This window comes from Crinia signifera, chromosome 1, assembly GCF_055691185.1.
Source record: "Crinia signifera chromosome 1, ASM5569118v1, whole genome shotgun sequence".
Lineage (NCBI taxonomy): Eukaryota > Metazoa > Chordata > Amphibia > Anura > Myobatrachidae > Crinia > Crinia signifera.
This window is the reverse complement of record NC_139217.1, coordinates 400079682-400099607: the sequence shown is the minus strand read 5'-3', so window position 1 is coordinate 400099607 and position 19926 is coordinate 400079682. Positions and strand designations below refer to the sequence as shown.

The following is a 19926-nucleotide window of genomic DNA, read 5'->3' as shown; positions in this document are numbered from 1 at the left end:
CTCATTCATATGCCAGGTTTGTTCGACCGGCACGCGAATAGATGTTTTACATAAACAACCATTCGCATGCCAGTGGGAACCTCCCCCATCTTTCGATGGTCACCAACCATTGAATGATGGGAAAGGCACACGCATATGTACGGGTGGTCCAGACCCCTCGTACATATAAAAGAAGAAATGCAGTGATATGGGCGGGCAGCTGACATCCGGTTATGTCAGCTGACTGCCCGCCGCACGTGCATCACGACCGCATTACCATATGTACGCCAGCGTTTTCTTGTGAATGCCCATGAAACGCTGGGTGTATGCATATGCTAATGCTCCAAGCCAGCACCAGACACCCCTCTCCACCCACCACTCGCAAAGCAGGGAGCATGCAATCCGCGACGAGATTAAGCGCCGAGTTCGCACGCTCACAGTTTATGCACATGCGTAGAAATGCAGCTGCGAATGCACAAAACAATTGTCTCCTTTGCGAATTTGCGCCCGATGGAGTAATCCAGAGTAAAGCCCATTGAGTGTAACCACTAAAATATACAGTAAAAGATATCGCTTAGAAAGTCCTTTCTGAGTGACAGCTTTTACTATGTCCTCTTGTGTGTTTGGGGCTTAGCAATACAGGAAAACTGTAGTTCAATCCATCATAATAATCCTCAAAAATATAATCAAGTGTATTGGTATAGATGGAAATATGCTATTGTCAGGCTTTTACAAGGTGACAGAATTCTGGAGAGAATAAATGGCCTTATCACTGAACAACGGAACACACACAACATTTTGTAAATATGACATTTAAGCATGCACAGATAATAGATTGCTTAAATCCGCACTCACACAGCATTCACACTTGTTAGTTTTACTGAAATAGCCAAAGTAGGTTTTCATTGAAAAGCAATTGTATACAATCAACAACGTATGAATAAGGCTAAAATACAGCCTAATACAATAAACACTGATACTCAGTATGTGGTGTACAGCCTGATAATTGCATGAAATTGGGGTATCAGTAAAACATTAGACAGGTTTTCTCACTTGTTCCAAAGGTTAACTCCCAGATGAAAATATGGATATGTTCCCAATTGGATGTGGGGAGAGCTGGAATGGCGGGTGTCCATAAACCTGACCGGAGGAAATAGAGCCTGATCCTGATTTTTTGTAGGGATACTGGTCTCAGTCCTTGGTTAGAGGGCTCCGGTGATTCTCAGGTGGTGGTGTCCCTTGATGATGTCCAGTTTTGAGTAGCCCAGGTGGAAAGGCTTTTGGGGAGGGAAAATGGAGGGGAGTTGGTCCAAGTGAGGTAGTCTCTGTCTGGAGTCCCAAATGAGTCAGAGCTGTAACAGAGCTGTAACAATTGACGCGTTTCGTTACCCAAAGGTAACTTTATCAAAGTAACATAACGCGTCAGGCAAGGTGTTACAGCTCTGACTCATTTGGGACTCCAGACAGAGACTACTTCACTTGGACCAACTCCCCTCCATTTTCCCTCCCCAAAAGCCTTTCCACCTGGGCTACTCAAAACTGGACACCACCACCTGAGAATCACCGGAGCCCTCTAACCAAGGACTGAGACCAGTATCCATACAAAAAATCAGGATCAGGCTCTATTTCCTCCGGTCAGGTTTATGGACACCCGCCATTCCAGCTCTCCCCACATCCAACTGGGAACATATCCATATTTCCATCTGGGAGTTAACCTTTGGAACAAGTGAGAAAAACTGTCTAATGTTTTATTGATACCCCAATTTCATGCAATTATCAGGCTGTACACCACATACTGAGTATCAGTGTTTATTGTATTAGGCTGTATTTTAGCCTTATTAATACGTTGTTGATTGTATACAATTGCTTTTTTATGTGAAACATCACAATAATCTTTTTATCAGTAATAAATTAGTTTGTAATACCCAATTGGTCATATTGTTCTATCAGAGCGCTCCACCACTCTACTGTTTGCTTCTTGTCTCTTTTTTGGGGGCTGACCTCCCCACAGTGGTAGCAGCTTGCCAAACCACTCACCTCAAAGCGCCTGCTATATTATTCCACTTAGGTGGCATAATAAATAGTAGCAAGGTTTTCATTGAACTCCATTTGGTTGTAGAACACCTACAAGTTCACCATTTTAAAATGGCTACCGCAGGATGTGAAAGCATGAGGACCAATTAAAAGCTGCAATCCCAGTGATTGGAGACTTTGTTGATGTGACCTACTTGCACCACTTCATATAGCTCCTATTTGCTGCATCAGAGAGCTGAGAGAATGAAGAAGCTAATTCAGTAAGCACCACAAAAAAGGGGCGGAAATCGTAAAATTCTGCACATCTGCGCATGCGTGAAAACTACTGAGGTCATGCGCAATAATAAAATTACTCACACCCCGGAAATTGTGACTGCAGTAGTCTAAGTGCAAATGGGGGGTGTCAACAGTGCATTAGGAGAGTGGAGACACGGTGTTGGGGGGGGGGAGAGACATGCCTTTGTTGTCCAGACCGTTTGGTGGGGGCAGCAGCTGCATGATGTCATATTAAGTTGTTAAGTCCCAAAACATGGCGGTCCAGCGTCTGCATTCGCAATCTTGTAATCGCATTGCCAAGAGTGACCAGCATGCAGGGCGGACTTGTCTTGTGCTGGGTATCCCCAGCATGCTAGTGGAAGGATATGTCGTTTTGCATTTCTCACAAAGCTACAACTCATGCTGAATTAGGCCTGAAGCCCAAATATTATGGTGATATTTTTACCTGGGTGTGTCCTTAATTACAATGGATCCAGTTGCCCACATACTCAAGGACATATTTGGTCTCATGAAATGGGCTATGAATATGCAGCAAACTTGGACAAATGTTTCTGAATAATGTTTTGTATTAGATCCCATTATTCTGTATGCTTGGGAGCATCACCTGTACCAATACTTAAGTGATCTCCTAGAAAGTGGTTGTGTCACAGGTAAAACTAATTTAATCTGTAAACATTGCTGATTCACAGCAGGCTGTAGCTTTATTTGACTAACAGACTGTCCCTACATTTGGTAGGGAGACTAATTAGGACATGGTGTATAGCAGTGGTTCTCAACCTCGGTCCGCGAGGACCCCCATCAGTGCACGTTTTCCAGGTCTCCACACAGAATCAAAGGTGAAATAATTATCTCCACCTGTGATCTTTTAAAATGTGCCAGTGAATAATGAGTGCAGCTGTGCACCTGCCGGGTGACCTGGGAAACGTGCACTGATGGGGATCCTTGAGTACCGAGATTGAGAACCACTGGTGTATAGGATTTCGCAAAAAAGGTGTAGTGCAAAAGTTGCTGATAAGGTGAATGATTGCTCTGTACAATGAGAGAATAGCGTGAAAATGGACAGACAAATTAATACCGGACTATAAATATTATTACAGACACTGCAGTTACACTATGAGCAAGAATATTCATTTAGACACCAAAACCCCAATGCATGAAGATCAATAGGGGAGAGAGAGACTTGCAGATTCTGCAATCTTATCAAAACAATATGTATAACATATAATAGTAATAATAATAATAATAATAATAAGTGCATAAGAAATATTTGAAAGAAACCGCATGACCAGAACGTTACCTTTTGGTGGGTACCAGTTATAATGTACATCTAGAAGAGATAGGGCAGTATTCAATGCGGCCGGCGAGGGGGTTAAATGGCGGGGATTGCCAAAAACAAGCGACCCTCGCTGTTTAACCCCTGCGGCGGCCGCTCACCGTATTCAATGTTCCAGGGGAACCGTCGCTGTCAGGTGCCCTCAGTTTGTAATATTTTTACATATTGGTGCATATATAAACAAAACTGAACCAGTGTCCTCTAACCAGAGGTAAAGATAGGAATATGGGGCAGATGCATGGAAATAAAGGACTCTATCCATCTGTATAGTTGTACAGATCTCTGTGGCTGGAGGACCCCTATCCATGTGCTTGGTTTCATAGCCATCACCATTATAAGTGCTCACTTGCAGCAGACCTGTCCCTGAAGCAAAAAACATGTTTGCACACAGCTCTGCATAGCCTGAAACTCTGGGGGTTATTGTAATTGCCTCGCTCATCTGTGTCTTCGCGCAGGGCAGCGAGCGGGCACGGCGAACTACTAGTTAGCTAGTTTTGTCATCAGGTTCGCACCTACAGTAGCAGTGCGGGCAGGTGATATGGGGTGGGGCAAAGGGTAGCACCCATGGAAACGCCCAGCGTTCTCCAGCTGATCATGGCCAAAGGATATTCCTGTTCTGTCTGGTGTTCAATTAGAAAGAAACAGGAATCTTGGGAATATAAGTATGTGTATATACTTCTTTTTACACTTATATTTATGTATTCGCCGATAAGTAAATAATAATACATGTAGAGAAAGCAGCCCATTCTTCAGTTAAGCCAGGGGTTCCCAATCTTTTTTGATTCACGGCACCCTAGAGTATCAAAAACATTTTCACGGCACCCCTAGGCCAAATTTGTATTTATTAGATTGGGTTTATATGCGATTCTTAGGGTCAGTTATTTGGTAAAGACAGGATTTGCTTCTGTTTATACTTATTTTATAATTGGCAGCCACCAGCACTTGTTTTGCTCATAAATAATTAGCCATTAATAATTTGAATTGGTCCTGGATCACCAACCCAGGGCACCCCTGCAAGTGTCCTGAGGCACCCCAGGGAGCCACGGCACACAGTTTGGGAACCACTGAGTTAAGCATTAAGGCCCTTAATCAGATCTGATCACAGTACAATTTTGTTCTAAAAATGGGCAAAACCATGTGCACTGCAGGTGGGGCAGATGAAACACGTATAGAGAGAGTTATATTTGTGTGAGTTATTTTGTTTCTGTGCAGGGTAAATACTGGCTTCATTATTTTTACACTGCAATTTAGATTCCAGTTGCAACAAACCCCCCCCAAATGTAACTCTCTCTGCACATGTTCCATCTACCCCACCTGCAGTGCACATGGGTTTGCCCATTTTGAGAACAAATTTGTACTGCGATCAGATCTGAATAAGGGCCTAAATTAGGTGTTCAGATTATTTGAATGCAACCATTTATTTTTCAGTAAAATGATTGTAAATTGAATTATTCTACACCTATTGTACACTCATGCATTATTAATGATATATTTTTAGGACAGAAAAGTCAAAAGTACACATCGGACTAACTTTATTTTTCAGCCTTACACTGTATAGCATAGGCTCCGAGCTGAGCAGCAATGTTAAATGGACAGGGAAGCCGACCTTGTAACACATCCTGTTTCACTTGTAAAAAGAACTGATACCTAAAAGAAATAAAAAGAACACAATTGTGTTACAGTGGAGATCACACTGTTTATTGTAGTTTCATCTGACTAATGGTGTGTACACACGGTGTCTTATGCCGTGAGATGCGAGTCCCGATAGTAATGCAAAGTACGGCTCTTCCGATAAGTGATAAGCGAGTCCCGATAGTAATGCAAAGTACGGCTCTTCCGATAAGTGATATATTGCGATGCTCACTTAGCATTGAACTTTCGGGTCTAAAACCCGGGAGTCCCTCTGCGCACGCCAAGAGAGACACGCCGCTGGCCGCAAGGCATGCTGGGAGGGATCCATAACAGCTTCCTCAACCAGCGCTGCAGAGTGAAGCCCAAAAGATTGGTTTGTCAAAATTGTCCATCATCAGCAGCTTTGGACGATAGTATTAAAATGGCAATAGAAACAAATGATAAACCAGGTTTATCTTTCAATTGTCATTTTCAAACTGTCAGCCAAAGCTGACAAATAGTTTATATTTAGTCTCCCCCGCCATAGTTATTACTAGACCCAAGCTAGTCAGCACAGACTAGCTTGGGTCTAGTAATAACAAGATTACCAAAGCCAAGCTGAAAAGCACCGGGGCTCTCCATCACCCCCCTTGGTTGGGGGCAGGCATAAATAATAAGACAGGATTTCTAGTGTAATGGCTCCAGCCTGGTCCTGGTTTTCACTATAGCAGTGTGGTCTTTGTTCTAGCTCCAGGCCAAGATCTCTAGTGTTGGTTGAGGGTTTGGGGATAAATTATTACATAATGAAGAATTTGTTCAGTGCCGGCAACCAATTATTATCATGATATATGGTTGTACGTGTTGGTGGACTACAGATCTAGTCAATTTGGTAATATAATTTAGATAGAAACATACTGATTTGATTGGCAAAACACAAAGCAAACTTGATATATACTTTTCATTTATCTGGCCCAAACAATTTGAGTCTCCTATATCCAAAATGTTCCAAAATTATGGAGAAAGTGTCAGCTTTGATTTCTGATGGTTCAGTGTAGAAAATCTTTGTTTCATGCACTAATTCTTAAAATGGCCTTCAGGCTATGTGTATAAGGTGTATACAGTATGAAACATAAATAAATGCATTATCTGTCTAGACTTGGGGCCCATCAAAACGATATCTCATGGAATGCAAATATTAAAAATATATGTAAAAATAGGTTATCCAAAATACTTCAAGCATTTCAGATACAGGAGACTCAGCCTATACTGTACTTTTGACAAGCAGACTTGATGCAACGGCAATGTGTTTCCTTAAAGAGTTAATACATATTGCCAAATGAAGCGTACACATTAGTTTAATGGTAGCTACATCTGCACATATCTCTCATGCTGACGTGTGCACAATGGCTTGATCACTCTGCTGCAACGGGCAAATGCTGCTCCATCTGTAGGCTGCAAGCAAGACAGGGAAACTACATCTGATCTGATTTTGAAGCTGTGGAGTACGTTATCCCCCAGTTTCAAAAGTTGTACATAACTGCGATCAGCAGCTGGTTATACAGATGGCAACCACTGGCTACTACATCATGCTGCAGACAGTGATAAGACAGACCTGTACTTTGTCATATATCTGTCTGCCATCATTACCAGGGCCGGGGCAAAGCATTGCAGTGCCCCAGTCGCTCACCCGCTCCACAGTGGTGTGTGTGTGATGCGTCTGCATCCAAGTCATTCCACAGGTGGGCGGGCGGGGGGTTTGCGGACGCCACTCACCTGACTCCATGGGGGGTTGCGGGGGCTTCTCCCAAGTGCCGCCCTCCAGTGGCCGGCACCCCCAGGCAAATGCTTAAAGCTGCCTTGTGGTGGCGCCAGCCCTGATCATTACCCATGACGTAATTGCTAGGTACTTCCTCTCTCACTTATTTTTCTTTCTTCAAACTTGGTTACATCCAGTATGCCCCCCTATCTATCTCCAGGCTTGGATACATGTCCATATGAAGGAAAACCTCACACAGCTAGGAAGGGTGATTCCTACTCATTGCAGTAGAGGGGTCCACAAGAGAACTGGTGTCAGGTTCATGCAGGAGGTGTACTGGGCTAATAAGTTCATAGTATTCCCTGCATTATATTTATACAGTAGGTGGTGCAGATGTGCAACTACATGGTGTCCCTGGAAACTGTAATGAAATACCGACAACTACTGTATGCCGAAACAGTATACAGTACCTGGTTATCTCTTCCTTCAATTTACATGGATCTTCTGCATAGAACTTAACACCAAAATACAGAGTGTAGGGAGGGCCAGCTACAAAAAAAAAAGAAAGGAGTAATTATACGTATAATATAAAATGTATAATAAATGTAGTAGAAAAAATTAATGTACACTTCTGTATATCAAGAAATGTAACTAGGTTTCATGTAAACATAGAGAAAGGGAGAGAGGCCTTTTCCACAAAGCCTTTCTGTACATTTATTTATTTTATTATTTATTTACAGTTTCTTATATGGCGCAGCATATTCCATTGCGCTTTACAATTGGAGACAACAGTGATTAAACAAACTGGGTAGATACAAACCGACATGGAGGTAGGAGGGCCCTGCTCACAAGCTTACAATACATTATATCTCTTTCTACTCTTTAAGGGTAAATCAACATATTCATCATACACAAAATACACTGACTTTGTGGGGTACAGCATTAATGCAAATATGTAATCAGCCATGAGCAGGTGCAGATCGGGCATACACACTGACCGATATGCACTGAATTGAGCAACATGTCGCTTAAGTTGGTTGATCGGACTGACATATTGCTCTATATGTAGCTAGCTGTAGTGCCAGTACGATTCACACACAGTACCCAAGAGCTGGGCACATTGAAATCATCCCCCTAGAAGACCAGTGCTGGGATAGAACTAGAAGGAGATAGAGTGGCAAGGAACAGCTGTTTGCTACAGATTATTGGAAATCACTGAAAAACATCAGCGAATACATTATTTGCTCTTAATATGTTACTTTGTTTATTTGTAAATACTTATATGTACCTGTATATTTGTATTGAACTACTAAGAGGAGATTTCTGTGATGTATATTTTAAAGTATACTTATAAAAATACTATGATTTATGATATTATGAAAAAAAACTAAAATACTTAAAAAGTGCCCTAACAATGAGGGCTTTCTGTTCTCTTTTCGGTTTTTTTGTTAGTTACCTCACGAATGTTGCGATTAACCCCTATACAGTAATTTTTGATGGATTACTACTCAGACAAATGTTTGTCATATTTAGTCATACATACTAAACTATGGGGGTTATTCAGTAAGTATCTCAAAAGAAAAATCTTTCTCTCATGGCCAAAACCATGTGCACTGCAGGTGGGGTAGATGTAACATGTGTTGAGAGAGTTAGATTTGTGTAAGTTATTGTGTTTCTGTGCATGGTAAATACTGGCTGTTTCATTTTTACACTGCAATTTTGATTTCAGTTTGAACCTCAGTCAAATCTAAATCTAGCTTTTAGATTTTAGATTTAGCTTTTGCGATCCTTACTGAATAACTCACTGAGGGCCTTATTCTAGTTCACTCTTAGAGGCAAATTCCTTCTTAGCTGGACAAAACCATGTGCACTGCAGGGGGCAGATGTAAAATGTGCAGAGAGATTTAGCTTTGGGTGAGTTATTTTGTTTCTGTGCAGGGAAAATACTGACTGCTTTATTCCTACACTGCAATATAGATCTCACTTTGAAGAAAAACCCAACCAAATCTAATTCTCTCTGCACATGTCACATCTTCCCCACCTGCAGTGCACATGGGCCCTTATTCTGGTTGGTGCGGTAATATCCGCGTGCGTTCATGCCGCCGATGTTTTGTGTCTGCGCATGTGCAGAGGCGTCTCTGCGCATGTGCGAGCGGGGCGTACGGCCAAATCCTGCATGAAATGTGAACACTCCGAACAGGGGGTGGAGAGGGGCGTGAAGGGCTATTTGGGCTCATTACCATATGCGTACGCCCCGCGTTTCATGGGCGTTCCCATGCAAACGCTGGGCGTACGTATGGTAATGCGGCCGTGACGCATGTGTAGGGGGCGGACATATGACATCGCCGGATGTCAGCTGCCCGCCCAGATCCCTGCTTTTGCACGGAAAAATGTCCGTGTGGTCTGAGGTTGCGGGAGCTGGTGGACCATCGAATGATGGGGGAGGTTCCCTGAGATGGAGGAGGCGTATTCCATGAAAGATACACGTGCGGTCCGTTTGGACAGCTTCTTACCGTGTACGGACGGAGTTGGCGATCCGTATGGAAGGCGGGGTTTCGCACGCACGGTCCTGGCCGCATATTCGGATCCGGCCGCACCGATCAGAATAAGGGCCCTGGTTTTGTCCAGCTAAGAAGGAATTTGCCTCTAAGAGTGAACTAGAATAAGGCCCTATATTTTGAGGTTTAGATCTGTGTGGAGCCAATCCAACCTAATGGATGGTTTCCCTATGCCAGTCATGTGACTAGGTAATCCCAAAGGCTGTATTAAGTATACTGGATGAAATAGAAATATTTGCCTAGGCAACTAAACTGGGCACTGGAAAGGGATGAGTGATGAAGCAGATACTTAGAAGGAGGGAGTAATTCATCAAACAACAAAGATACAAAATGGAAAATAAGTAGTGCTGTAAAATAATAAACAGATAAAAAAACATGTTTTAATAATATAAAAAAGCACAGTAAAAACATGAAAAGCACAATGCACCTTCAACCAGAAAGAGTCCACATGTACAGACCTCCAATAGAAAAAATCTCTCTTTAATATAGATGGTAGGTGTATAGTTACCACAATTTTTGTCCATTTGGGGAATTAATCCAGTTTGGAATGGATAGCAGCAGTATCCTAAATAATGGCAGCGTGGTGAAATGAGGGGATTCCTCTGGTGTAACAGTAATGTGGAGTGCAAAGTCTTAATGGAGGATACTGCTGCTATGTATTCTAAACTCTTATTAAAGAGAGACTTTTTCTATTGGAGGTATATACATGTGGACTCTCTCTGGTGGTATTATTAGGAATGGATATACTTATTCATTCATTTATTCATTTGCTCTAAGTGTTGAAGGTGCCTTGTGCTTTTGATGTTTTTACTGTGCTTCTTTATATTATTAAATCATGTTTTTTTTTTTATTGTATATTATTGTACATCGCTACTTATTTTCCTTAAGGTATACTGGATGTGCTGTTATATTGCTGCCACACTTGGTAAAAATTTTTACAAAATGTTCTATATATACGTTTAATTACAAAACAGTTGGCTCCTAACTTTTGGCTCTGTCCAGGCTTTTAGAAATATCATGCATTCCAAAGATAATTCCTGCAGCTAGAGTTCCCATTTCTTGTTACATGTACTAACAAGATAACGTTTTTTTTTTCACTATAGAATTTAAATCACATATGGCAAAGGGAAATCCTAATAGCTGCATAGACTTAGATCAATTATGATACATAAGTCTGCATGACAATTGACAATCCCCTTGTAAGCCAGTCTCTGTTGCCCATGGAGAGGTAAACTAGGTAGAGATCATGGGCGATTCAGAAAGCGCGCTCAAGCAATGTACTTACTGCTAATCAGGTCTTTGTGTTCAGAGATCGTCTTCGCAGGATCCAGCCAGTACTACAAAAGACACAATACAGAAAAAGGTCTTACTAGCACCAGCGTAGCAAATCAAGTAACAAGTAATAGACATTGCAACATTTCCCAGTGATGTAACTCTCCAATGTAACACTACTGGATGGCTGACAGACAATCTCTAGGTTGACAACGTATGGTCAACGTACTGTATGGTCAATGTGATCAAGAGGTCCTCATGTCTATGGTGGACACATAAGATCACCATGTTTTTCAATTTTTTTCCTTATGTTACACTTTCATACTTTAGCATCCACAGGACACTGACTGGGAACAGTAAAGTGTGGGGAGCGCAGCAAAGGTACCTGACCCTTCGCTCACCATGTGAGGAGACGCAGTAAACTAACTGGGTTCATGTGCTCAGGTGTTGACATTGACACAAAAAAATTGAAAAACCCTCATGCTCCTTACACGTGTCAACCTTTCTGTGTTTACTTTTTGCTGGTGTCACCCTTGTGGATGTTGACCTTTTGGGGTGGGCCTAGTCACTGTTGACTTAAACATTGTGTGTGAGCTATACCACACCCATACTAATGGATGGCCACGAATACCAGCTTCTGCTTAAATAGCTCAGATATAGCTCAGCTTACTAGGGACTCTGGACACGTTTAAAGCTTTTTAACCATTTCCCCAGTGTGTGCATGAGACCTAGGCATATTACAAAAGTTCTGGAGAAGCAAGAACAACCTGCAGCAACCAATTTAAAAATAAAAAACGAGAGAGAGATTATGAGGACCAAAAAGTAATTAGTAGATAAAAAAAAGCTAATTATACCAAGAAAATTGGAATTAACTTCACACAGCATAGTAAAGAGCAATGCAAGGTAAAGTTCACCCTTAATACCAGTTTCGGTATGGACACAGCGACTTTACATAGTGTAGTACGTGGCCATGAATATAAATTGCAGTGAGGTAGTGCGAGATTAGCAGTGAGAAGAGGCCTTATCTGCTGATCGCCAGTCACATAACACCTATGCTGTCTGACTGACAAGAAACCAGGTTGCAGCCAGCACAGAAAGACCACAACAAAGACTGAGGGGTTCCATTACGGAGCATGGCACAAACTCAATACCATGCATCATTCATCAGCATGTTATCAAATTGTGCTGTAAGCTTCTAATAAAGACCCCCGATGATTTGATGAGTTGATGAGTCAGCTATGACAAATGAGTCATCTTCACAACAGTGGGTTGTATTAACAAAACCCCCTTATAAAGCACCAAGACAAAGTGTTCCTTGGTTTTGTGTACTGGCTCAAAGAAGAGCACACAGAGCTTACATATTATTTTTCATGGGCCAAAAGAGTAAAAGAACCACAAAAATCTCACAAATCTCAATGCAGCTTGGCCTGTAGCAGAGGATTCTGGACATTATAATTACAACAAAAGCTGCTTCCTTTATTATGGGGCTTTGCTTATATTTCTTTTTCAACCACTTGCTATGGTACAATGTTGAATCAGACACTTTATCAGGAGTCTTGCACATTGGGCCCGATCAGACCTGATTGCACGCCTGTGAATTCGCAGGACGGCCGATTATCGATACACTGTGCATAGTACGCATGCGCGAGGCTTTCCTGTGATAAAAGCCTGCTATTTTTTTTTATCGCTGGACGTTTGCAAGGTGATTGACAGGAAGCCGGTGTTTGAGAGTGATAACCAGCCATTTTCTGGGAGTGTCGGGGAAAATGCAGGCGTGACCAGGCTTTAACGGGAAGCTGTTTGACGTCAGCCTCAGCCACGAAAAGCTTTCTATCGCAGCCTTCGAGTAAGTCCTGGGCTACGCACACACAGGAAAAAATAATTCCATGGCAAGCAGCTTGCGAATGAATCTGCAAGTATTTGCATTGCTGTGAAGATTTCACAAGCCATGCACATCATTTCACAGGCTTGCGCAGGACCAGATTTCACTCTGGCTGGGTGTCAAAACCTGATCGCAGGAAGCTGCGATCAGGTCTGGGTCATGCCCCTTGTACAATAATATTGACTATGGCCCTTATTCTGGTTCACTCACAAAGGTAAATTCCTTTTAAAATGGACAAAACCATATGCACTGCAGGTGGGGCAGATGTTACATGTACAGAGAGTGTTAGATTTGGGTTGGGTTTTACTTTAAATTGAGATCTATATTGCAGTGTAAAAATAAAGCAGTCAGTATTTTCCCTGCACAGAAACAAAATAACGCACCCAAATCTAACTCTCTCTGCACACGTTACATCTGCCCCCCTGCAGTACACATGGTTTTATCCATTTGAGAAGGAATTTGCCTTTGCGAGTGAACCAGAATAAGGGCCTATATGTATAGAACTTACAATATTTCAGTCGTGGTACTACAGGGGTGAAGAGGGCTCTCTGGGTAAAAGGTTTGCCTTTTCACAAATTGGTTATTGATGATGACATCACTGGCTAATTCATAAGCGTAAACAGATGCTTTTTCAGACAGGATTTTACATTAATTGTAGTTTAGCATGTACAAGATAACAGCATATGGAAAGAAATTAAAAACAAATCTATCACAGCAGAGGTAAGTACGGAACACCATCCTGTACTGCAACCACGCTGGTCTATATTGGGGCATTGATGGGTGATTAAGGATCAAGGCCATATTGTACAGTACATGTAACTATAACTAAACCTTCCTTTTTTTCTTTTTCAAAATTCCACAGGCTTCACTGTGGGCCTGATTCAGAAATGTATGCTAATGTATTCGTAATGCATGGTCACACAGAATGGTCATGGGAACTGAGGATCTGGTGCCGTTTTCTACGGTCTGGAAAGCAGTTGTACACTGAGACATGTTATGAAAATGGTCACAGCACACCTCGGTTTTTTTACTACCATTTCTTATTACCTGCAGTCAGTCAGTAACCCAACTATCCGCAATGCATACATTTCTGATTCAGCCACCCTATCCATTAATATAGAAAATGACTTATTATATATTCAGTGTATAAAAACAATGCGCACATGACAATGCACAATTCTGTACCCTCCTGAAATATTCTACATGTGCTTGTGATAACCCACTGAACAAGTTAGAATTGTGCAGTGTTCTATAGAGAACACACAGCATGCATTGACATGTATTGAGACTGAGCCCTATAATCTTTTATGACTATCTGTCAGCATTTATCGGCCCTCATTACACCCTTACCTTACCTAGAGTGTAGGTCATACTGGTTGGAGACACTCAGGGGGTTATTTTGGTTCACTCCTTCTGGCAAATTCCTTCTTAGATGGACAAAACCATGTGCACTGCAGGTGGGGAAGATGTTACATGTGCAGAGAGAGTTAGATTTGGGTGGGGTTTTACTTCAAAGTGAGATCTTTATTGCAGAGTAAAAATAAAGCAGTCAGTATTTTCCCTGCACAGAAACAAAATAACTCACCCAAATCTAATTATCTCTGTCCCACCTGCAGTGCACATGGTTTTGTCCATCTAAGATGGAATTTGCCAGAAGGAGTGAACCAGAATAAGGCCCACAGTCTCAGGGTGGCGAAATGGGTATTGTTAAAAATTAGCTTTTATTGTTTAGTTCTAAAATATATTGACTTCTCCTACATGTGAGATATATTACAAATTGCGAACATATAAAAAGTATTTAGCATCAGATTTAGAACATTTCTAGGCAACTGCATGGGGAAAAATTAATGAAGAAAATGTTCTTGAAAAACATTTTTTTGTGAATAAATAAGGTGACCATCATATAACCAATTTGTTTGCTAGGATGCAATGAAGATTAAATCATGGGTGACCGATTTGTGTATACTGTATGTTCTCCAATGAACCGCCTAGTGCTGCTTATTGGCCCACAAAAAAAAACAAATTAGGATAATAACAAACATGAGCTGTAATGTACTAAATGCTGGTCATTGATAATTCTTAAGATATAAACAAAGAGAAGTGTTTGTATATGGCCAGTTCTTAGCAGGAAGATCTCACTTCTGCTGTTCACCCGTCTTATCGAGAGATAGCGGACGAGGAATGAGAGAGTGGTATTCCCAAGAACTGGTCAGAATTAGAGAATAAGTGGTGAGCATCTGGTGTCTGCCCCATCCAGGTCAACCCTGATGCTTGTCAGCGGTAGAGGGTACACCCCTAAGAGAGGTATGTCGCTGAGCGACACCGGAAGGAGATGACAGGGACAGGAAGTAGACAGTTTGTGAGCTAAACAATTTGCTTTACTAAAATCCTATGCTGCCTTACTTATTTTCACTAGAGTACCTCTCTCATGCTCCCAAAGTACATTGGATCATACAATTAGCCAGCATAGTGTGTGTGTATTATCAGCTCTGCCCTTTGTCAGCCTTTGTATTGACAGGCAACACAGAGTAAAAAACTGGTTACCGCACAAACTGCATTGCCAGAGTATCTGCGGTATACACAATAAATGAATTATGTGCACCTTATATGTAGTCCATAAGCCACATAGTTTTGTGTACACCTGACTGGGGCTCAGCGCGGCAATAGTCACTGTATCCACAGAATATGGGTTTGGTAAGATTTGTCCATGTTCATGTTAACAACCATACTGATTAATCCATGATGTCAACAGGCACTTTATGTCAACAAAGTTGTCTATTATGTAGACCTGCAACATGTGAACTTCACACTATTGGCACTTATTTTTAACATTGATCATGTTGAAATGTTAAACCCTTTAAGTGACAACATCTCTGTGAGAGAAGCGCAAAATATCCGCTAAAAATGCCAGCGTCACTCACATTTGTTATATCAATTCAAATATATATAAGGTAACATTACAGGTCATCATGATGAATACTAAAGGTTTCCTGGGCAATTTTCACACCAATTTTGACAAATTCACTTGGCACTCAAAGGGTTAACCCTGTAGTGTGTTAATATTTGGTAGGTGTTGAAATGTTGAACATTGTCATGGTAAAATCTGACATTCCGCTGTCGACCTTTTGGACGTTTACGTTCTGTCTGTTCTCATGATTACTACAACACACAGATGTCACCCCCTTTAGACTATAGGCCCACTTTGCAATATACCATTGTAGTCTGTATTCCACACATAAATATTTATATATAATTTTTTTAAATGATCCTTCTTTTCAATAGATTTAAAATGCCAACATCTCCCGCAGCGCTGTACTGAGTAATACACACAGGGCCTCATAAATATCACCTGACATTTACAAAAAAGTAACAACAACAATGACATTTTTTTTTTTTTAAATGCATAGAAAGAAGAGGGAAGGGAACAAGTAAGATGACAGAACAGGGGATGATGTGACAAGATCTGACAGATCTTGTGAGCCAAGTTAGTTATAGAGTCAGAATATATTTTATTTCAAGAGCTGAGCTGTAGACTTAACGTCAAAGCTCCAAAAAGCAAAATTAATCTGGCCTTACCCATAACTGCATTAACTTCTGTTGTTACGTATTCCACCAAACAACGTGAAATAATAACATATTGCCTAAGCCATTAATATCACCCTAACTCCACTAAAGAAAGTAGAACCGTCTGAGTCAGACTAGGTGCGAGGTGAGTGACGTTACACCAGGGATATCAGCATGTTACCTTGTGCTGCTCTCACTTAGCTGATGAAAGGTATTAACATGTCAAGGCAGGAACCTTGCTGTAGTGATGCAAAACAGGATTTTCACTTTCGCTACTGTCTGTAGTTTATTGTTTTTGGTCTGTCATCAGCTATTAAATGCCCAGTCATCCATTGAAGCATTGAGAAATCCAGTAGAGTAGTGCTGTCGCTATGATAGGTGAAGGGGTTAGCATCTAACAGGCAGTCTGGAGATCCACAAAAAGAGCAAGTTCTAGTATAACACAAAGGATCATATTTTATATAGTCTATGCTAGTAATTATTTACAGATATTTAGCAATTATAACAAGCCATAACGTCATGATCCTTTCTGGCCAATGACAAACATTGATGTTCACCTAAATTAAATGTTTATAAATAGATGCCATATACAGTGGCGGATTCAGGGGGGGGGGGGGGGGCACCCGGGCACGTGCCCCCCCTGTCATTTATTTTGTAGCTGAGGACCAGGGCTTTCCAACGAGCCCAGCCCCGTGTCTCTAGCCCCCCGGGAACCGGAGATATCGCCTGGCAAACCTGTAACGTTTTTTCCCCATAGGATAATATGGGACCCGTCAATTCCGACCCCCACCCGGTTCCGATGGCTGCCAGTTCCCACCCTGGCATCACAGAAGCTTGTGGTTGATTTCATTCAATTCCAAATCGCTGGGCCTTCAATATCATACCAGGCTAGTCCAAATCGGTTAATCGGTTCCAGAGATATTGTGTGTAAACCGATTTTTTTATTTTTGAAATGTAATTTCATGGCTGTTCATGTTTTTGAGGGCAGATTACTCTGGAACCATACGTTCCAGTTTCACTGGAACAAAATCATTCAAAGCCCACTCAAAAGTTCTTCAATATAATACTTGTCTCATGTAAATGGGTCAGTTGGTTCCGAAGATATAGCCGGTTAAATGAGATAACTGGTTAAAGGGGGGAGGGGTGGTTTTCTCTCCCCCGCACACCAGAAAATGCAGGGACTAGGCTGGTGTAAAAGGGGCCAACCTGGGAATGCATTTTCTGGTGTGAAGGGGGTATTATTTCAAATAGCCGGGACCTGCAGTGCTCTGAATACAGCCAGGCTCTGACACTGTCAGTGGCTATCACTTCTGCCTGGCGGCGGCTGTCCCCCATTTACCACGAGCATGTATTCCCCCTTGGCAATGAGCATGTAATCCCACATGGCAACGAGCATGGAACCTCTGGCAATGAGCATGAAACCCTTGGCAATGAGCATGTAGAGAAGCAGCACTTATGTAGCATAATTTTTAATAGGCATTATGGTGTTTGGTATAACACAAAATGGACATAATGGCGTGTAACTGAACGTGTAATGGACATTATGGTGTAAATGTTTAATGCGCGCCTTTGGTGGACAATGTCCCTGTTTATGAAGTGTATTGTGAATTTTGGCTTAATCTGTGTGGCATTATGTGAATTCTGACTCAATCCATGTGGCATTATGTGAATTTTGTCTCAATCCATGTGACATTATGTGAATTTTGGCTCAATCCATGTGGCATTATGGGAATTTTGGCTCAATCCGTGTGGCATTATGTGAATTTTGGCTCAATTCGTGTGGCATTATGTGAATTTTGGCTCAATCCGTGTGGCATTATGTGAATTTTGGCTAAATCTGTGTGGCATTATGTGAATTTTGGCTCAGTCAGTATGGCATTTTATGCATTTGGCTCAATCCGTGTGGCATTATGTGAATTTTGACACAATCCATTTGGCATTATGTGAATTTTGGCTCAATCCGTGTGTGTTATTATGTAAATTTTGGCTCAATCCATGTGGCATTATGTGAATTTTGACACAATCCATGTTTCATTATTTGAATTTTGGCTCAATCCATGTGGCATTATGTCAATTTTGGCTCATTCCATTTGGCATCATGTGTAAGGGGCAAGTATAATGGGGTCTAGTATTTTGTTGCATAATGTGTAGAAGTTGTATATGGTGTTGACACGCCCCCTGTTGAGTGGCCACACACCCTTTTCTGGAGCGCGCCTTTGCCGCGCGCACAACTACATCCTTCACTTTTGTCGCCATGGTGGGACTGCGTACTTTAAATGCCAGGGAGTATTTTTAATTCCATTCCCACCCTCTCCTGCCGCTCTCTTAGCATGTACACTGGCACCACTAACACCGCCCCTCCCCCACCCAAACCCTTTTTTATCATGGTGCCCCCCCTGTCATTTTATCCTGGATCCGCCCCTGGCCATATACAGAACAGTCTATTGATCCTCCGTCTTTGGGCTCATTTACAAATTACATTTCTGAAACAAGTACATGGCTTGGGATCATTGATCCTCGTGCCTGCACGCCTCTACTATGTAGCTAAGCATTAGGAACTTGGTGACTGAGACTCACTTGGCAAATAGTGTACACACTATTCTCTGGAATGGGATTATGGGACACAGTCCTTCCTCTGATCAGCACAAGCATGCAGGATCAATTATACCAGTGCCCACAGCATTTTCAGAGTAGTCTAGTCTCTCTAGGCTGATGTAAATGAACACTAGTTTGTGCAGTGTACCTTGTGTGGTTTTGTGCGGTACTACAAACAGATATGGGCAATGCATTTATACATTTATATTACATATACATTTGAATTGCAGTTAAGACATTAGAACTGTAACTAAGTTGTATAGTGTGATCTCACATAATCATAACTATGCCTATATCAAGCATTATCTTTTGCACCTAGTATCAGGTAGGCGGGACGTGGAAGTGTGATGCTGATTATAGCAAGCTAGCACATAAGAACTGTTGCACCATAAGAAGGTTACAACTATGCATCCCGCTAAATATACAGTTGTGCTCATAAGTTTACATACCCTAGGAGAATTTCTGATTTTCTGGCCATTTGTCAGAGAATATGAATGATAACTCACAAACTTTTCTTGCACTCATGGTTAGTGGTTGGGTGAAGCCATTTATTGTCAAACACCTGTGTTTACTCTTTTTAAATCATAATGACAACAGAAACTACCTAAATGACCCTGATCAAAAATTTACATACCCCAGTTCTTAATACCGTGTATTGCCCCCTTTAACATCAATGACAGCTTGAAGTCTTTTGTGGTAGTTGTGGATGAGGCTCTTTTTTTTCTCAGATGGTAAAGCTGCCCATTCTTCTTGGCAAAGAGCCTCCAGTTCCTGTAAATTCTTGGGCTGTCTTGCATGAACTGCACATTTGAGATCTACCCAGAGTGGCTCCATGATATTGAGGTCAGGAGACTGAGATGGCCACTCCAGAACCTTCACTTTATTCTGCTGTAGCCAATGACAGGTCGACTTGGCCTTGTGTTTTGGATCATTGTTATGTTGGACCCCCCAAGTACGTCCCATGTGGAGCTTCCGGGATGATGAGTGCAAATTTTCCACCAGTATTTTTTGATAACATGCTGCATTCATATTGCCATCAATTTTGATCAAGTTTCTAGTGCCTTTG

At 41.7% G+C, this 19926-nt stretch overlaps 1 protein-coding gene across 2 annotated transcripts in view; it reads right to left on the bottom strand.

Annotated features, from left to right (window-relative positions):
- Positions 1–19926, bottom strand: part of EPB41L4A (erythrocyte membrane protein band 4.1 like 4A) — a 223892-nt gene that overhangs the window by 129401 nt on the left and 74565 nt on the right. For both annotated transcript variants that reach the window (XM_083151665.1, XM_083151666.1), the window contains 3 exons: positions 10833–10884; positions 7460–7538; positions 5172–5269 (listed from right to left, as the gene is read on the bottom strand). In XM_083151665.1, the coding sequence (XP_083007791.1) occupies positions 5172–5269; positions 7460–7538; positions 10833–10884 (229 nt within the window). The remainder of the gene's footprint in view (positions 1–5171; positions 5270–7459; positions 7539–10832; positions 10885–19926) is intronic.